This window comes from Chelmon rostratus, chromosome 15 (assembly GCF_017976325.1).
Source record: "Chelmon rostratus isolate fCheRos1 chromosome 15, fCheRos1.pri, whole genome shotgun sequence".
In the NCBI taxonomy this organism is placed as follows: Eukaryota; Metazoa; Chordata; class Actinopteri; order Chaetodontiformes; family Chaetodontidae; genus Chelmon; species Chelmon rostratus.
The window spans coordinates 25992244-26011983 of NC_055672.1; the positions used below are offsets into that span (position 1 = coordinate 25992244).

A 19740-nucleotide genomic window follows, 5' to 3' on the forward strand; every position below is an offset into this window, starting at 1 on the left:
CTGGTCCTAACTCCAACAGGGGCCGTTAAGCTGACTTTGAGCCGGCAGTATCCAGCTAGGCAGAGGTGTTCTTGAGCTGAGGGATGACTGTGTTGAGCCTCGTCTACGTCACCACAGGTCATCTGCCTTACAGACGTGAAAAGATGTGTCTCCAGTCAGGCCATGAAAGGGTGTAATATCCTGTGCTACATGTGTGAAGTGGCTGAAAGGGAACTCCTCTCACTAGGTCCTGCATGAATTAGTGACTTTTTATACATTTCCACCACTTTTTTGAGATGTTCCACAATTCAGTTGAGGATTTACGCTTTCCTAATCAGTCGTGCAATATGGCCTCTGAGAACTGATCCGTCACATTCAGGTCAGGGAAATTGACCTGAGGCCAGCTGAAGTATTTGGATGGAGTGAAACCTTTTAGTGTGTGCTTGAACTACTGGCCTTGGTTCTTTGAGTTTTTTTAAGTCTTTTTTTGTATATATATCTGTTCCAAATGAACACATTGCTAAATGCATACCAGGGATCATGTTGTCTTGAAGGTTTCAAATGTCAAAGCACTTGTATAAATGAAACTATATTGCAAAATTAATCTGCTTCTTTGTCTTCATCTTTCTGCAGAAAGAGACAGGCTCAATGGATGACATATACGTCAGCACACGGAAGGTCAAAGAGCTGTCAGTCATTGATGGTAGACGTGCACAGAATTGTATCATCCTACTTTCAAAGTACGGGTCCCAGCCAGAATTATTAATTATGCCACACTTTGACATCAGTAGACAACTAATTATGATCTGTTAGTAAGTCTTTAATTCTGTAGAGATGCCCTGAGCACTTGCTATTGTGAAGTAAGTGACACTGCAACCTTTGGGATCAGGGGTCGGAGCTGTAACTCTGGTCGAGATGCTTGAGGCAGGTTCTTGTTATGTCTGCTGGGAAAATGGTTTTTAATGGACACATGAGGACATCTGTCAGCGTAATTGAATTAACATCCATCCACTTGGAAAAGACAGACTAAAGCATTGTGCGGGTGAGGATGCATCTTTGCAGTAGTATCAAGGGGTTTTGTCAATTATTAAATATTTAAGTATGATCAGTGTCTACATTAAGTCATGTGGAATACATTAGGACACATAAAATTGACCCCTGTCCCAAGAGGTTTTGAGTGCCACTATATCTGAACTGGAATCAGCTGTCATCAATTAAGATTCACCCGACAATATGGTTACCATTTGTATGTCTCCGAACAGCATTGATCTAAAGCCCCTTTAGAGAATTTGAAGCCTAGCCCCCCTTTACAGATCAATAAACAGGCTTCCTGAAACCTTTGTCTGTCTGACAAAACTGCAGCATGGTCCCTGAGCTCACTCTCGTGTCAATAGTTAGTGACCTGAGGGTATAAACTAGACCCAAATGGGGTCAGCGGTTGGTCAATAAAGCTTTGATGTACAGACATACAATGCTGTTACCAGCACACTTAACACTGACAACAGCTGGCAGTGCTCCCAGGGCTGATGCTGCTCCACACCAATCAACCCACTCACACTTTACTCTAATCTGTATGTTTGTAATATGAATTACATTTAATGAATGAATGTAATTAAAACTACTTTTCATGAAGTTATTTTCTCCCTTTGCAGGTTAAAGATGAGCAATGAAGAGATCAAAAGGGCGATCCTGGAGATGGATGAGAGAGAAGAGCTAGCCAAAGATATGCTGGAGCAGGTAGGGCTCAGTGCTCGATGAAGGATCAGGCTGACTGTATATAATATGTTGCAGTAGCATTATGCATTATGACTGTTTGGGTAGGTATAAATGGATTTGGTTGACTGGGGAAGAAAATTGATATTCCATTCTTCCAAAAAGGCTTCACAGAGGTTTGCTGTGCTTTGCCTAATCAGCACTTGGCCCAGACAAAGTGATATGATAGATATCAGCTGTCAGTAAACATCCTGAAATGTTTAGGCGGTATGGATCTTTTCATTTGATTTTGGACTGATAAAGAAAGATTAAGAAATATCACAGCTAAATAAAGCGTATCAACTGCATAGCATTAGCATTTGGGGTAACATTGTCCTTACATCTCTGCAGCTGCTGAAGTTTGTCCCAGAGAAGAGTGATATTGATCTGTTGGAGGAGCACAAACATGAGCTGGAGCGGATGGCCCGGGCCGATCGCTTCCTCTTTGAAATGAGCAGGTACACAGGACTGCATCACTGCCACACTCTGCTTTGTGTGTTAACTATCTGCCTTCTGTTGCCTACTTGATTTTTTTTCCATGCAGTCAAACCATCTTCAAAGCATGGAATTGCACAGATCTGCCTTTTGCAGGAGTGGTTAGTTTTTATGTATAGCAGTTTGTGAGAAAGTGAGACATGGTGATGAATATATCAAGTCAGTGTTTGTGTGACATAACAGGTGTAATGTTTGCATCATGCACAGTCTGAGAGTCTATGCATGCATTTGAAATGGAAGATTTCCAAAGTGAACAACATTGCAAGATTGCAGCCCTGCATAGATCCAGCCAGTCACACACACACACACACACACACACACACACACTTAAAATATAGAAAGTGTCTTTTTAAAAAGAGTGATCTTTTGAAGCAGCCTTGAAGGCTGGGATCAAGAACAAGCTTCAGACTTCAGGGTGATTCATCAGTCATGGCTGTCCTTTTAGGAGTCCCATCACATCAGGGAGTGGGACATGTTGGATGTTTCCACATTCCATCCTTTCTCAGAATGTGGACTATTTGAACAAGATAATTAAACCTTTTCATTTCCTTTAGTGAAACATTACCCAGTCCAACTTCTTTTCTTTTGACCACATCTCCTTTGGTCTGAGGAATACATCTGGGATTTAGTTATTTCCTTTTTTTGCCATTTAATATCCCTGGTCTCTCTTTGAAAGTCCTGCTCCCTCCCTCAGTGAACGGTTTGGCAAGTTTAACATCCCCATTTGTCATCTCTCCAACTTGATGGGAACCTGTTAGATGATAACAGGCCTATGAAAACTGAGAGAAGGAGCTTTGCACAATTGGGTGACCTCTAGCTTCGAACTTACACTCCCCTGGAGACGAATGTAACTCACCTCCTTTTCTGTTTTTCTTCCCTTTTCTCCTTCTTTTACTTCTTTCTTCCTCCATCAGAATCGACCACTACCAGCAGAGGCTGCAAGCTCTGTTCTTTAAGAAGAAGTTTGCAGAGCGTCTGGCTGAAACCAAGCCTAAGGTTGAAGGTAAGGACAAAGACCTTGAAGGCCACTAAAAGGCAGAGAGCTTAACCATCACTGATTGCTCATTTGAAGGATTCGACAGGTAACATTCTGCATGAATCTTATTGTCAATAAATTCCATTAAAAGCATTAAAAAAGAATTAAATTGATCATCATAACAAGCGTACATCTTGTTCCTTTGAGCTCCATCATTGTCCAAAAACTATGAAAAACACATCAGTGAGCCGCTCTGTTACACTGGCTGACATGTTTCTTGTTATCATGAACACAGGCACTGTGGAGTTTATTTTTAGTGGGTCCTACATGCATCTTCCTGCTGCCAGAAATACTCACTAAAGCACCAAATGTGCATTAATCTGTGCCTGGAAATAGTCCCAACAAATGTTCATTTCCTTCTGTTTGGGCAACATTTGCTAAAAACTACATTGGCCGGCTGTTTTAAGGAATTAAGGATCATTTTTAAACAATGAAACCATATGTGTTGTTTTTAAGGACAAGTAAAAAATACTTATGGAACAACTGTCAATGACCTGCTTTCAAGCACAGATTTTCTGGAATCACTCGTATGTTCCTCTTGAGAAACACTGTTTGTGTGACGGGTTCTTCTGAATGAGGCCCATAGTTGGTTTTGATCTTTTTTTGAGATTTGTTGACATTGTTGATTAAGAAAAATGCAGAATAACAGCAGTTTCTTCCTTTAAACAGCAGAAACATTAGTTCTGAATCTGTGCTCTTTTGACATGTCTTAAACCTGTTCTTCCAATGCTGTGGTGCATTAATGAAGCAGAGGATTACATTTTGAACAACATGCTTTCAGGGCATTGATATTTACATGAGTGTACACGCTTCCACGCCTGGAAGCGAAACATTGTGTAAGGCATTCAAAATGTCATCAACTTTGAACACTTTGACCAATGCCTCTCACAACGCCTTGTGAAATCCCTTCTGTGTGTTAAGTGTGCACGTGTGTGCGTGGGGAGAGCGGGTGGCCAACTGTATATTGGCCCACTGCAGTTTTTCCCTTGAAGCCAGCTTCCATTTTACTAAGGAGGCTGTTTTGGAAAGCTGGCTCATGTTGAGAGGGGACAGCCTCTCTCATAAACACTGCAGCTCACTTCAAAGACTCAGGGAAAAGGCTTCCAATGAGGTCTGTGCACATGTGCATGCACATGTATGCACATGGGTGTGTCATGACTGAGCTGTCATAGTGTCTGTTCAAGCCAGAGCTACTTGAAAGACACTCCTCCACTGGCTTAAATGCCGTTCTGTGCTTTGATTAGTATATTACATTATTTATCACATACGCTAGATGGAACTATATTTCCCACTCAGCATGTTCAATAGCATGTTCCTGTTGAAACATTTGAGAAAACAGTGCAGCCGGGAGCCAGCCCTGTCTGCATCCAGCAGAACACAGTCAGCAGAGCCAGAAGAAGAATGGTTCCCATGCTGTATCTTAGCACAGACAACTGTAACAATAACAGTGTGGATTTTTTTAATGGCTTTCACATTCACACTGAGGTTTGCTCTTTGTAGAGGGGGAACCACCTGCACTTTACCAGATAAGTCTGGTCTCTGGGGGGAAGAAGCGGACAGCACAGGGTTGTGTTTGGAGTATTCCCCTCTCCCTGCTGTTTTATGGATGAATGGAAGGACTTGATGGGTTTCCCTACTGAGCTGCCCAGTTGTTGTGGGAAATATTGATCAATCATCATGAAGGATGTTAAAAATGAAGGAAAGGATGACCAGCTTTGGGCCATGCAAAGTTGAGAGTTTGCATGTGTGTCCGTGAGGGCTGAGTAGAGAAACAGAATGGAAGGGAACAGAGAAAGGCCAGTTCATTATGTAATATATAAACAGCGCAGACTCAGCTAAGTGTACACATATCAGTCACATACTATATGACCTCTCCAGCTGCTTCCCGCTCTCGGTTTTCCTCCAGCCATCCTGAATGCATCAAAGGAGGTGGTCCGGAGCAAGAGGATGACTCAGATCCTGGAGGTGGTGCTGGCCTTCGGCAACTTCATGAACAAGGGCCAGAGAGGCAACGCCTATGGCTTCAAGGTCTCCAGTCTCAACAAGATCGTTGACACCAAGTCCAGCATAGACAGGTGGGCCGGAGGGACTATGGATGTCAGATGAAGTACTGTAGCACCTTAGTTTGAAGCATTGTGTATTTAAGAATCATACATTCTCCATAGTACATGTTTACAGTGCAACATGGACTGCTAGCTGCTAATGCAGCATGACTTCCCATGGCTTAAAATGGACTAATGCAAACAAATTGGGCTTTGGGCACACTTTTTTTTTTACATTTGCTGCTTGTATGCTGTTTGCTGGTACAGCATGATGGGAGTGGGAATGTCAAAGACCCCGAATGAAAATAAAACAAGGAGTGACAAAATCAATGGAATTAAAAGTAGATTATTTGACAGTACTAAAGCTAAAAATCCAAAGCTGTTATAGAACATGTGTCATACCACTAACCTGCAGCTTCTCCTGAAAATAACAATATATGGCGTTCCTGGTGAGGACATGTACTGACTGTGCCATGAGCCTGCAAATAATGTTACATTAAAGAGTTAAACCTGAGCAACACAGTGGAGGATTCAAGAGTATTTCAGATGATACTTAAATACTCCAGAAGACGTAGTGTTTCCTCAACGACTTTTGTTCAGAAACCTTTTTCCATACTTTCTTTCTTCAACAGGAACATCACCATGTTGCACTACCTGATCATGATCTTTGAGAAGAACTACCCTGACACACTGCACATCCAGCAGGACCTCAGCAGTGTACCAGAGGCTGCCAAAGTCAAGTTAGTGCACCGCATTTCACTGTAGCAATGCTTATGGTTTCTTGTATTGTGGAGTTTTTTACCTGAAAAAGTCATTAAAAATGTATCTTAGATTTTACCCCAAAAACTTGAAGGGAGGTGCAGCACAAGACAAGAGACAAAGAAGGTCTCTGTCACAGTATTTTTCTTTCTCGTACTAGTTTGGCAGAGTTGGAAAAGGAGGTGCACAACATCAAAAGTGGACTGAAGGCTCTGGAGGCGGTGAGTTGTCATGTGTTTGTGTCATGTTCCATCCCACTGGTTCTTCTCCCGTCTGTAATTATGTTGTGGAGCAGGGCAGAGCTGGGCAGCAGGGTGAGGTGTTTAAATGCTGGTAATGCAAACGTCACATTTGCAGCCACACAGAAACAAGGGCTCATGTGCATGCACACATGAAAGCACACACACATATAACACTTCACAGAGGTCGACTCTTCTACTTATTCTGATTATTTTTAGTAGCTGAGGAAGATGTTCTTTCCTTAGCTGAAAGGAAAAATCTCTGATCAGTTGCTCCATCTCTCCCTTCCTCCGTCCTCTCTCAGTACATGAAGCACACAAGAATGTCATAACAGAACCGGTTTCCTTTTTGAAAATCACCCGTCTGTCGTCTGTTTTGCCCTTCTCCAGGAGCTGCAGTACCAGCAGAGCAGGACGAGGGAACGCGGGGATAAGTTTGTAGCTGTGATCGGTGACTTCATCACTGTGGCTGGCTTCAGCTTCTCTGAACTGGAGGACCAGCTGAGTGAAGCCAAGGACAAGGTAGCTAACCCTCCCAGGCGTACAGTGAGCGCTGTGTGTGAATGAGGAGAAGCTCACACTGCGGGGGCTTATGTCCATATGGGTGGCTTTAATGCATCCTTTGCTATTTGTCCTCACTGCCAAGCCTTCATGTCAGACAGAGGAGGAGGAAGAAGAGAAACAAAACACTGAAAGGAGAAACCAGTTGAGCCCTCTGTGCGTCCCTCTTAGTCCAGTGTGATGACTTCAGCAGCGTCGGGGAAACCCAGCATTGAAAAATGAGCGTGGATTCCCCCCTCATCCTCCCTTTGTGTTGTGTGTCTCTCTGAGTTAGTGTTTTAAATCCACCCTCTCCTCCTTTGTACAACTGGGAAAAGTGGCCTTTTGAACCCTGCTGGCTGATGCATCGATGTATGGTTGGAAGTATGTAACTGAAGATGTCAGTGGGACTGTGGGAATCCCAAAGTAAGACAGTGTTGAAAAGATTTATGTGAACATGTTATTTAATTTGCAGGCCTTTGGTGCTCTGTGGCATATTAAGCATCCTGATGCTGACACACTGGAAGCTTTTAAATCTTGCAGGCTGCTTTTAATAGTTACATTAGCACAGATATCATATCTTAGTTTATTAAGATATCACAGGCCACATCTAACATCACTCACCAGTGGAAGAGGCTCAGTCCGTTCTCAGAGTCATCGTAGATTAACTTGCCAACCCCTGGCAACAAGCCAAAAAGTCTGTCACAGTTCACATGTGCTAGAGAAACGGATTATTCTCCAACTTCATCCTCTCTGCTCTGTGGAGCCACCATCAAACCGCTGAGCTCCCAGGCTGCTAGTTCCCTGGAGCTGACAGCAGCGAGCTGGGGGAGGTAACTCCAGAGTCATCAGAAAACACTGAGCAAGTCAGACGCAAGATGGTTTACTTATTTTTGTTGGCCAACTGTTGTGTTGAGTCTCAAACTGAATATGTTTGTTTGCTTTGCTTGAAGAGGAGATTTTAGGACTCAATCATTGGTAGTTGATCTGTGGGTTTTGTATTGAGCACTGACTGCCTCGAGGCCTCAGAGCAGTTTCTGTTCAGTATCTAGTTAGTATAATGGATTTTGCACGTCATGTTCACATTTTGTAAAAAAGTGTAAATGTTGAATAATAATAAATTAGGGCTTTTTAAGTTTGGCCCGCACGGTGTCTGCTTAGAAAAATCCTTGGACAGATGCAGTTGAGGACCCCTGCCACCTCATGTTATGAACAGGCTACAATACATTATGTAGTTTCTATTTTGCACTAAATTTTCTGTTAGTGATGTTGATCGACAGTGTAGCTGGAGATCATTCACAGTGATCCTGTCCCCAGATGAATGTGGTTTTAATGTGGCTCATTTTCAGATCGTTGACATCGTTGTCATGGCGACATTAACTGCTGCAGAGAGTGTTGTGTGTTGTTGCTGCTGAGTTCACACATTAACGTTACATCAGAGAATCTGCTGTCAGCTCCTAAATCACAGACACACAGAGTGCCTCATTTTCTGTAGTACAGTTTCTACAACTCGTGGAAATGTAGCTAAGAATCTGTCTGAGCCTCGTCTGCCTCGGCTTCATGCCGGGCCAATCACAAGATGATTCACATTCACATTCAGATGTGACCTGAATGAAATGATTCAATGTTATTTTGTTCTTTCCAGCTGTTCTGGGTCTCTGACCTTGAATAAAAATCAGGTGTGGACCTTTGAGTAATAAAAGAACCCCTGCTCTAAAGAATCAACAGATTGTGAACGAGACAAAGAAAAAAAGGATAAAGGACTGATGGGCTTTGTTTAAAGCCCCCCTCTCTTAATTATTTGTTCAGGGAGGAAGTTGGTGAAGAACTGGAGGAGAACAGGCCAGTTGGTACATCACAGGAAATGAGCGGGAGGAGCAGGGCACCAGTTACTGCTGTAAAACAAAAGAACCTGTGTTCACGGCTCAGACTCAAAGCACACACTTTCCCTAACACAACTCTGTGTGTGTGTGTGTGTGTGTGTGTGTGTGTGTGTGTGTGTGTACGTGTGCGTGTGCGTGTGCGTGTGCGCACGCTCTTGAATGCACCATTAGGTTTCCAAATCTGGAAGTGTGGGTGTGTGCTCCGTGTCTTCAGTAGGTAGGAAGATGACCAAACGGAGCGGGAAGTCCAGTGAGGGCCATGAAGCTGCACATGAGAGCGAGACACACACAGTTGTCCGAGGTCATGTGGGTTATTGGGACAGAGCTTTCCAGAGGAGAGGAGGGCTCTTCCTCTCATCCAGAGAGACTGTTTGGATTTATTCTTAACGACGCATGCACACACCCACACATCGACTTGTTCACAGACAATACAAGATTCCCTCTCTATCTGAGAATAAAACAAAGCAGACCAGGGAGAGGCTCAGCAAATCGCCTCGAGTGCTGCTGGAAGGTCAAGTACTGTAAGGAGATAAAAGACAGAACTGAGGTCAGTTCTTTCATGCCTTCAGCATGCTTGGTGCTGGTGGAAACTTTGGCCTCCTCTTGCTCTGTACTCTTCTGTAGATTGGACGGCGGTGTCTGGTGTCAAAGGCACAGAGCTTCACCACTCCTCCCTCCTCGGCATACACCTGAGGGTCATTGTCAGCCACACTGGCATTTCATCTTAGAGTATGTCTTCTCGTGACATGATCAGTGATCAATTTTCTGGTCAGACATGTAACAATAAGGATTTTCATGTCTGAACACGTGGTACCCAGCTACAACAAGTGGACTGAGCACAGACTGAAGCTATTCTGGAATGTGAAAATAGCCTAATATGTAACAACCAGCAGCGTTAGACATACAGTATATTTAAGAAATCAGTTTCCAGTAGTCTTTGAAATATGTCATTAGGGTTGAAAGTAAGAGCCTGCACCAAACACCAGGTCCCAAATTACTCAATATGCTACTGAGAAATAGTTTGAGACAATAAAATAGTGAGTGGTGCTTTCTAACAAATATCATATACACTTCATTTCCTCACATAAAGTGACAGCTCCTGTTAGTTTCTATTGTTCCTGCATCAGCTGTGTCAAAATAAAACCTTTCTGATAGTTATTGAAACATAACATATCTGGACTTTCTGATCAGGGTTGACCACTACAATACCTTTTTATTTATGGATCAAAAGTTTGAAACAGTGGAAAATATTGATCCTTTTCTTCATGTGCATCTGACCAAAGCTGTGCAGAAACTTGACTTCACTGCTTCATGACGCGCTTCACGTTGCTTGTGAAATGATGTAGTTTAGTTGATTAAGCATCCTCTGAGTGCATTTGCACAGCAAGTCCTCACACGAGCAGAGCAGTCACAATACCTCTGCGTAATTGGCAGGATTTAAGCAGTGGTTGAGGAGATGGTGCCAAGCAAGACCAAATCCACGATGTGTTAACCAGAACCAATCAGAAACAGCCTGTAAAAAAATCTGTGGATTTTTAACAACTTTAAATCAAAGTGCTTGACAGAGTCGTCGGTCAACATCCATGATAAACCAATAGAAATATGAAATTGATCACAAACAGCAGGGGCATATTAAATACAAGACAAAAAGATAATTAGCCTCACAGCATTGTGTGTGTGTGTGTGTGTGTGTGTGTGTGTGTGTGTGTGTGTGTGTGTGTGTGTGTGTGTGTGTGTGTGTGTGTGTGTGTGTGTGTGTACTCATTTTACACGGACCTGAGGGGACGAGAGGAAACAGATTTGACCAGACACGTAATTACAGAGGGGGAGAGGGATGATGGTGGGGGTTGCTATGGTGACCAGCCCATAATGACAGGATGATTTTGTATCCTGAGAAAAGATCGAGCCCCAGCTCCTTCATATCACAACATCTCAGCCACATACAGAACTCCCCCTCCTTTAAACTGACAACAGTTTACTCCGGCAGACCAGAGTGCAGGAAGACAGACTGCTGCTTTCCAGCAGGGTCGGAGTCACACTCCAGCCATCCTGTATTAGCAGGGCTTTGCCTTTTCATACTCTAAAGCTGCACTAATCAATGTCTCTGGATAAAGAATGCAACAAATGACCATGTGCAGTGTGAAAGGGCTGACGATCGCCCAACTCTCACTGCTTTGATGTGTATTTTGGATCGTTGCTTTGGTTTTATGGCCTGCAAGCTCTCATCAACCTCATTTCCAGCTGCGGTAGGCAGCAAACAAGCTCTAGCTGAGCTCTGCCGTGGAACATTTAGGAGCTCAGTATTTCTAGGAGTGGATGGAGAGAAAGTGAAATTGCAAGCGTGACTCCGAGTAAATTGCGAATGTTCCTCCTCGTCTGCTGGATGTGTGAAGAGACAAAATGTCTAGAAGTTGTTTGAGACAAAACGAAATAACAGTGAATGCAGTCTTAAATATGTTTAGCTGATATCTAGGGCTGAAACGATTAACTAGTTGGATAATCAATAAATCTGTTGATAATTACTCCCATTAATCCATCATGAATCAGATAAAAAGAAAAAAGCTACGTTTTATTATTTCCAGCATTTGATTGGAAAAAAAACAACAAATCTTCTTCATGTATAATGTACAGACAAGGCAGCTGCAATACAAAAAGTGAGATTAAATAAATGGACGCTGGGGATGCAGCTGTGCACTGAGAATAAAGGGGACTGAAACTAATATATATTTAATCAGATTTTGCTCAAGTTTCTATTATAAGGAAATAAAGGATTAACTTTAGACTGTGTCTGACTGATGGCATGAAATATTCAAAATGCTCCATAATGTTACGTGATGAGCTACTTCAGTTTGTCTCTGACCTAAATTCAGCCAAAATCAAACGTGGACAGACACACTTCGTGTCTGGTTTCTCAGGGTTTTGTGATGGATCAAGCTTTGTCAGGATGGTATCGAATGGCTGTATCAGGAGAGTTAGCTTTTTCAAGCATTTGCTTTAAGACAGCTTTATCAGGGGGTGCAGATATACTCACGCTCTATTGTTAGTCTGTGTCTCTGCCTCTGTCATTTTTTAAATGCTTACCCAGAGATGGCATCATTTCCTGTCATCCCTCACGTGAGCTACACAAGGTGCACATTGGCTGTCTTACTGCCCCCACCTTAAGACATAGACCCAACTAATCCATGATCAAATGATGGATTAAATCACACTCTGAAAGCAGGACCTTTGATAAGAATTGAGTATTTTTAAGCTGTGGTATTGTGTCTTAACTGTACATTTCAGAAAAAAGGCAACAAGGGCAAGATTAAAACCTGCAGTCTCTTTTAGAAATACAGTTGCTGGCTGGGCCTTGCACTGTTTTGCTCGATACTACAGTTCAATGCTGTGTGTGCGTGCGTGCGTGCGTGTAGGAATGCATGAGTGTTTGACTGCAGGGAAGACCTGGCACAGACTAGTGGACAGCTTGGACTGAACAGGGTGGACATACGGTGGTCAAATACACTTACTCTTCCGCATTGTATGTATTTATGTGTGTGTGTGTGTGTGTGTGTGTGTGTGTGTGTGTGTGTGTGTGTGTGTGTGTGTGTGTGTGTGTGTGTGTGTGTGTGTGTGCGCTCCTGCTGTTTTTGAGAACATCAAGCATGCATTAGAGAAAAGGCTAACGTGCCTTTCACTACAAGACAAAGCTCTGAGAGATCTGGGCCATAGCAGATATTACAGTACATACAATAAAGTGCGGCCATGTTTATCTGCCAAAGCTGACCACAGACCAGCTTTTTACTCACTTCTCATCAGAATGTAAAAATCACATGCGTGTTGTCTGTGTGCAGTTTACCAAATCTCTGAAGCACTTTGGGGAGGACGAAGGGAGGATGCAGCCCGATGAGTTCTTCGGGATCTTCGATACCTTCTTGCAGTCATTCAACGAAGCGCAGCAAGACCTGGAGAACATGCAGCGGCGCAAAGATGAAGAGGAGAGGAGGGCACGGATGGAGGCCATGGTGAGACACACATTCGGAGAATAAACTTGAGGCGGTTTCCAATAGTTTGGAAAAAGGTCATATTTTGTTGTGTTGTGTTGCTACAGAAAGATTAAATTCTTCAACAAATAGCTTCTAGATTTAGATTTAAAACAAGCATTAAAAACTCTTGCTGAGGACTTTCTGCTCCCCTCTGTTTCTGTCTTTGTCCCCTCACTTCCTGTCTCCATGTTCCAGCTCAAGGAGCAGCGGGAGCGGGAGCGGCGGGCCAAGAAGAGCGGGGCCTCAGACGAGGTCGGCGGGGAGTTTGACGACCTGGTGTCGGCATTGCGTTCCGGTGAGGTCTTCGACAAAGACCTGAACAAATTCAAGCGGAACCGCAAGCGCTCCGTCAACCAGCTGGTGGAGGGCGGGGGCCGCGAACGAGCCGTCACCAAGGTCAACTACTAGATTGGGAAAAGGAAGGAGAGGGAAAAAAAAGACTAGACGCCTGAATTCCGCCGTGGTGTAGATCTCTGATCACCTTTAGTCCAGGTCCTTGAAAGGTGACCGCTGACTCGGAGAGGATGTAAATAATGGCCGAGCTGGACGTATGGTGACGTGTATGGACAGCCTCGCCATTTTGAAGGATGCAACACTCTCCTCTGATTGGTCTTGTAAAGCTATGTCCAACACGTTATCCTGGGCGTCGTACAGTCTCCTGAGCTGGACGAAGAACAGTTGGGATCGGTGGATGGACGGACAGACCACTGTGACACATTATCCCATATCGTTTGACCATATCCTTTGAACACTGTGCTCAAGCTTCCAGCTCTCTATCGCCTCCTGTCTTTCACTGCTCTTCTTTTCCTGCTCGCCGGTGCGGGAGCAGCCCTGTCTTTTCGCGATCTGGCTCTAAAACACACAGGACACCGGGATCAGCCAGTCACACTGTACATAGACACCAGGCCAAGAGAAACGATTGGAAAAAGGACTTCAGGCAGATTTAAAAAAAAATACACACACACACAGAAAAAGAAGGTGGGACGGGGGGAACAAAGCCATAAGTGTTCCCCAGAAAAGAGCCCTGTCAGCCACAGAATAGGTGGATATTCACAAACTTCCTTTCCCGCAAAGACGGGCGTACAGAAAACCCAGAATGCTTTGAAGGCTTCTGAAGGAGTGAGGAAGGATACGTGACGGGGGGGGGGCTGCCGCTTCAAACCAGAAGATTCGTCCTGTCCCGATGGTTTCTTCCAGCACACAGCATTCCCAGGGAGGACGTAGGGACATCCTGAGCTGCGATTCCACGCACAACTCTAGGAAAAAAAAAAACAACTTCTCAGCTTGATCCACCTGACAAAATGACGACTGTGCCACAAGGGTCAAGCTTTACCTGCGCTCTTCAGTGGTTTCAACATTATTCTGGCATCAATTAGTGCCAAAGCAAAGAGAAAACAAATGAAATGTATTAATACAAAACATACTGCAATTAGGCGTTGATATATATTTATATTTAGATGCAGACAAGCTAATTGCAAAGATTTAGAGGATTTTTTTATGTTTTCATGGCATTTGGAGGTTATTTGTTGGTGTTGCAAGTTCACATTGCTGTCGAAGTGAATTTCTATACAGTTTGCGCTTTGTAAAAAAAGACAGTTGCTTCTCCTTTTCTCACACCTGTATGTCTCGTTTGCACTGTAGCGTTTCTGACCAACTTTGCACTCACAGGTGTCCACGAGCCGACCTACAGCGTCCACTCTGTGCTCAAATGACCTGCACAGATCAAGAAGGAATGCCATGTATGAGTTTAAACTGAAAGGCACGATCTGCAGGTAGTTTACAGTCCTCTCCCTGCTCAGCCACCTGTGGGTTCGCAGCTGAACGTGTAGTCTGCTCCATCGGCTGCAACTAAATGCAGCAACTAAAAGCGTGCTGTGTAGCAGTTGTGATTGAGCCTTTAATTACTCTCAGCTATAGTGTTTGTAGGATCTGTTCCACTGGTGCTAAAACATGTGGACAGAGCTAGCCAGTACAGTTGAAGACCTCTCAGTTAATCTCGGGCTTGATTACTCTGTCACCAACATTCAGACTCATCATACAGCTCACATTGTAATCTCAGACCACACTATGTGCCGAGTCTGTTGTTACAAAGTTGGGGTACTACAAAGCATTTAAATGGTGTGGCTTGATCAGTTTAGGGATATGTAGTGTGTACGTTGACAGGCCACTAAGAGGAAGGCAGCAGCCCCAGAGAGCATCGTAGAAATTTCCATTTTCCTTCCAGCTTCTCTCACATGTTTGTTTACATATGGCTAGACCCCGTTACTATGGGCAACCTGATGCCAAACAATAGTCAGACCCCACATACAGTACGAACTGATGCCAACTTAGGTCACGTTTTTGAAACATTCAGTGCGGTGTTTTTAAATGCGTTTATGTATTTCTAAAACCTTAGCATCAGGCACAACTGTACAGACATGTAATGTATGGGCTCGCCTCTAGAACAGCTGACAGATGTGTGAGGTGTCCAGGAGCACAGCTGGAACACTGGACTTTGCCTTTTTCAGAGCAAATTGAAAAATTGGCCCATCCTGTGTTTGATCTCCTCTGTTTGCTCTTTCATGCATATTTTCTAATAATCCACAATTGCAAGCTGAGGCTGTATCTTCACAGCTCCAGTGTTTTTTGGAATATGCCCTCATTAAGAACAGATTGGTTGGTTGAGTCTGACAGGTCAAAGGATTTGCACAACAGCACCTGGATCAGTTTGTAAGGGGAAAGAGATAAGTTGTTGTTCTCATACGGTAAACACCAAGGACTCCTATTGCAGTTCCTGTCTCTCTTCCTAGAGAAGTTTTACCACTGCACTTGACTCAATAAGCACTTGATGTTACAATAAAAAGACCTTGACAATGCTGATAGTCAGTTTTTATTTAATTTCCAGTCTTTCTGAACAAACTGATAGATGTATGGCTTAACACCCACTACTGTATGTCATGAAGACCTCTGCAGCAGTAACAGCTATCCCAGTTTGCCTTTGTTCCTTCACCCTGCCAGCCTTTCTGTTTTAAACATATTTAAGTGCCTCTGACCCACTTTTCACACATGCACCATTCCTATTATTGTGTGTCGGAGCTTGTGGCATTCCATCGTACAGCGTTTGCTGGTGAAATGCAGCTGACAGTTGGAATCAAAGTGATTGGCGCCATCTTGTGGCGTCAGATCAGACATCGCAAGCAGTGAAAAGCAGCACTGCAAAGTGTTAACACGATGTGGCACTTGAGCACGGCTCTGGGCGCAATAAGTCACCGAGTCCAGCATGTCCACATCAGTATGGCTGGCGTGTCATCAGAGAGGTTTTACCTGGTACCTGTTCAGAGAAAGTCCCACCCCCTTTGATCCTGAACCTTTCATTTGTCCTCAGACTGAAGCGTAGAGAAGCTGGTGAGTGCAGAGAGGAGCTCTCATGTCTCACACTTAAGAGATTAACTGCTAAACCAAACACATTCAGACACTTTGAGAAATCAGAAGTCCCTCAAGTCCTAAGGGGAACATGACATGATTGCTCATTCTTTAACCAGCATCTCATGTATATTTGAGCTATTCCATTTCCTAACCTCTGCTTTTGTCTTTCGAGTTAATCAGATTTAGTATATTAGACTTTGGCAGACCCTTTAAACTCTTAGTCAAGAGCTTTAACCCATATTGTAGTGCAGACTATTTACTGAGGGGTATTGCAACGTTGTCAGTATTATTACATGTTTATGTTGTTCCATGTTTGGATGTTTATTTGGCCATTGACTGGCTAATTTTGGGGTGTACAGATGGAAATCAAAGGAATGAAATTAGTAGCTTGTTCAATGCACTTTTATTATGGGACATTTCCATTCGCAGCGACATTTTGAGGGCTTAGATCTCTCTAGAAATGAGAAGGGTGCAACGAAAGAGTGGTGCAAAAAAAAAAAAAACAAGGTGTGAAGAAGGAAGGGAGAAAAGGGGCGAATGAGGCTGGGGGAGTCCAGCGGGGCCCTGGAGACACATTAACAGTGAGTGTTGGACGGCAGGGATTTGTGGGGACGGACACAAAGACGTGACACTTGTACGTAACAGGAGTGTGTTGAGTTTGACATCCTCACTTGTCTGTGTCACCTGCTTTGGTGTTAAAAAGGAAAAAAAAAGTGGAATGTTTTCTAACACCACCACAGTTCTGTCAAATCATGCACTTGGCATCGGCCTGCATGCCTAACGAAGGGTGCACAAAGTGTGATGTGTTGACTTTTTAATAGAAAATTGCTCGTGATATGGAACACACCTGTTGCACAACAATTTGTACTGCCTGAGAAAAGTTGCACCCAGTTTAGAGGTTGTATAATTGTGAGGAGTCAGTATTTTTATGGTTGGAAAAAAAAAAAGTATCCTCCACCGAAAGATGTACAGTTGGAAAAAAGCATTTTGTACACCATTCTTGATGTTTGAGATAAGATTTTAAAAAAAGATCAAAACATTGAGGAATGTTCCATTTTCCTGTAAGTTGTACCTCTATTTATTTGCCTTATTTAGTTTGCTATATTTTGTATGTACACACAGCATTACAACAAAATGTTATACTAAAAATATGAATATGAATAATTAAACTGTGGTCCGTGTATGATGGATAGTTTTGAGACTTGTATAAGAATGAGAATCTTTTTTTCTTTTCTATAATTTTATTTTTGTTTTGTCTTTTGTAGGGTTACAATAAACTTTTGTCCCTAACAACTGATGGTTTATTTTTTTCCTTCACAATCATTTATTGAGGTGAGTGTTATTGACAGTGGTGGAGGCCAATGGTGTGTGCTGATTCACAAGAAGACTTGATTTTGACATACTCATGCTGTTCTTAAGAAATATGTATTCATGACCAGTGATCAATTAATCGTCCATTGACCAAGTCATTCGTCAAGAAAAAAGCCAAACATGCTGCTGCTTTGTTTTATAGACCAAACACTTACAGGTGACAGTAATAAAAAAAACTTTCATAGGTTAATTGATAGAAATATCTGTCACTTGCTGCTAGACTCATACAATGTATAGGCACAAAACAAAAGACTATATGGATGCACTCTATGAACCCTGTGATATTTCTATCGTGCAAAAATATAGTGGGTACTGCTGAAGTGATTCAGTATCATTGTTGATAGCATCAAACTCCAGAATGACAGCAGTTCATCAAGACTTTCACAATAAAACATACTCTCAAAGCAATGAACAACTATAGTGATACAGCAGTGAGAAGAATAATAACGATAAACTATTATTTGAATGACGCTGTGATGTAGTTCCTCGCTGTCACCGCTTGGGGGCAATGAAAACTCATTACAGTCACCAAAGCTTGATCAGAACATTAGAAATAAAACAAAAAAGACACTTATTTTCCAATAATGTGCTCTTCACTTGTGTAACATGGAACAGCGGAACAAACTGTTTGATAACTAACAGTTTATTATGAATACAGACACTGTCAATACCTGCAGCATCAACATAAATTATGACACATGTTTCACATCACCACAAAACAGCAAACTTCTGCTCATTGTACTGAAGAATTGTATTTGCAGACTGCAGGTTTTAATTTCAACATGCTATAAATATTTAGTTTGCAACTCATCATATGAGCAGGATTACCAAACTATGTTTTGTTTACATTAAAATAATTCATCGTTTCTTTCCAGTATGAGCAGCTCTGCGTGAAAATAACATGATATTCCTTTATAACATGAAGTGGCGTGTTTTAAGCAGAGCTCTTGAAAAAGACTCTCTGATGTCACCGCCACACGGTCACGTGGTTCATGGAGCCCTTAATAGTGCCAAGCAGATCGGAAATGGGCATTTCTGCATCGTTTTAATGCTAAAACTTTTGGACTTTGTTGTGCTGAGCTGCATCATTAATGCTGGACATTTGTGAAAAGGACTGTTCTCCAGCAGCTGCTGACAGGCAAGCGAGACAACCTTCATATACAGTCTTAACACAATGTACAGTGTGGAAATGTTGACTGTAATCCACAATGGAGAACTGTTTTCACAGCGTGAGTCCAGTTCAGAGGGGCGGGCAGAGGAAAGTGTGAGCAGCACCCCAAACACATCACACTGGTCCCTGTTTGCATCAAGTCTGCGGCCAAGACAGCTGACTAGCTTATCAATAACCACATTAAATGTTTCAGTTTGGAATTTGCTTTTCCCATCAAATAAAGCATCATTTTCTGCACTGCCACCCTCAGGTCTTTAGCACTTTGTGTTTGTACACCTGGCACACACCTGGTACAGCCAGCACGTCCCTCTCAGTCGGACGATGATTGTGTACAGCGATGCAGTAAATCAAAACACTGCTGACCTCTGCTGCTGACCTCTATGCTGTTTACACCCGAGAATGGGCAGCACAGGGCACATAATGGGTTTCTTTACTTCACGTGCGCCCGCAGTCCGTTTTTCCCACAATGAGAGCTACACCTAAATAATACATAATAAGTATTGTTATTTCTGCTTCTGTGTCAAATGGCCTTTAATTGACTGGATGTGGACCAAAGACACACAGCACACATGAAAAGCAAAGTGTCCAGTCATTTTAGTTCTTAAAAATATCAAAACAAACAATTAAAACATTTGGTTATACACTGTCTAAGTGTCCTTTAGAAGGGACTCTGCAGCCACATCATGGTAATTGGTAAAAATGCAGTAGCATTTCTGAGAAGACTCATTATTGGTCCTGCAGTTCTCTGGGTCTGATGGAGTTATTTGCAATAGCAGGATTTATAATGTGGGTCTCCCACTCTGGGGTGACTGTGTGGACCTCTTCCCACAGATACTGCTTTTCTTGCAGTTTTAGATGGATTCTTGTCATTATGAGAGTTCAGTACATATTACTGTGCCAGCAACGACTGCTTCTCACTCGCTCTGTTACTGTGTTCCTGACTCCACTTCCTCTTTATCCTCCACATCCTCTCCTTCTTCCCCGTCCTACTTCACCATGTCTTTCTCCTCCTTTTCTTACCTCTGTCCAGAACAAATGTTTATCTG

General features: G+C 42.9%; 1 protein-coding gene across 2 annotated transcripts in view; it reads left to right on the plus strand.

The window, feature by feature from the left end:
* Nucleotides 1-14076, plus strand: part of daam2 (dishevelled associated activator of morphogenesis 2) — a 97099-nt gene extending 83023 nt beyond the window's left edge. For both annotated transcript variants that reach the window (XM_041953146.1, XM_041953147.1), the window contains 10 exons: nt 613-719; nt 1632-1716; nt 2083-2189; nt 3141-3229; nt 5169-5337; nt 5937-6044; nt 6224-6284; nt 6693-6824; nt 12556-12726; nt 12943-14076. In XM_041953146.1, the coding sequence (XP_041809080.1) occupies nt 613-719; nt 1632-1716; nt 2083-2189; nt 3141-3229; nt 5169-5337; nt 5937-6044; nt 6224-6284; nt 6693-6824; nt 12556-12726; nt 12943-13155 (1242 nt within the window). In that variant the 3' untranslated portion in view covers nt 13156-14076. The remainder of the gene's footprint in view (nt 1-612; nt 720-1631; nt 1717-2082; nt 2190-3140; nt 3230-5168; nt 5338-5936; nt 6045-6223; nt 6285-6692; nt 6825-12555; nt 12727-12942) is intronic.
* The last annotated feature ends 5664 nt before the right edge of the window (nt 14077-19740 follow it).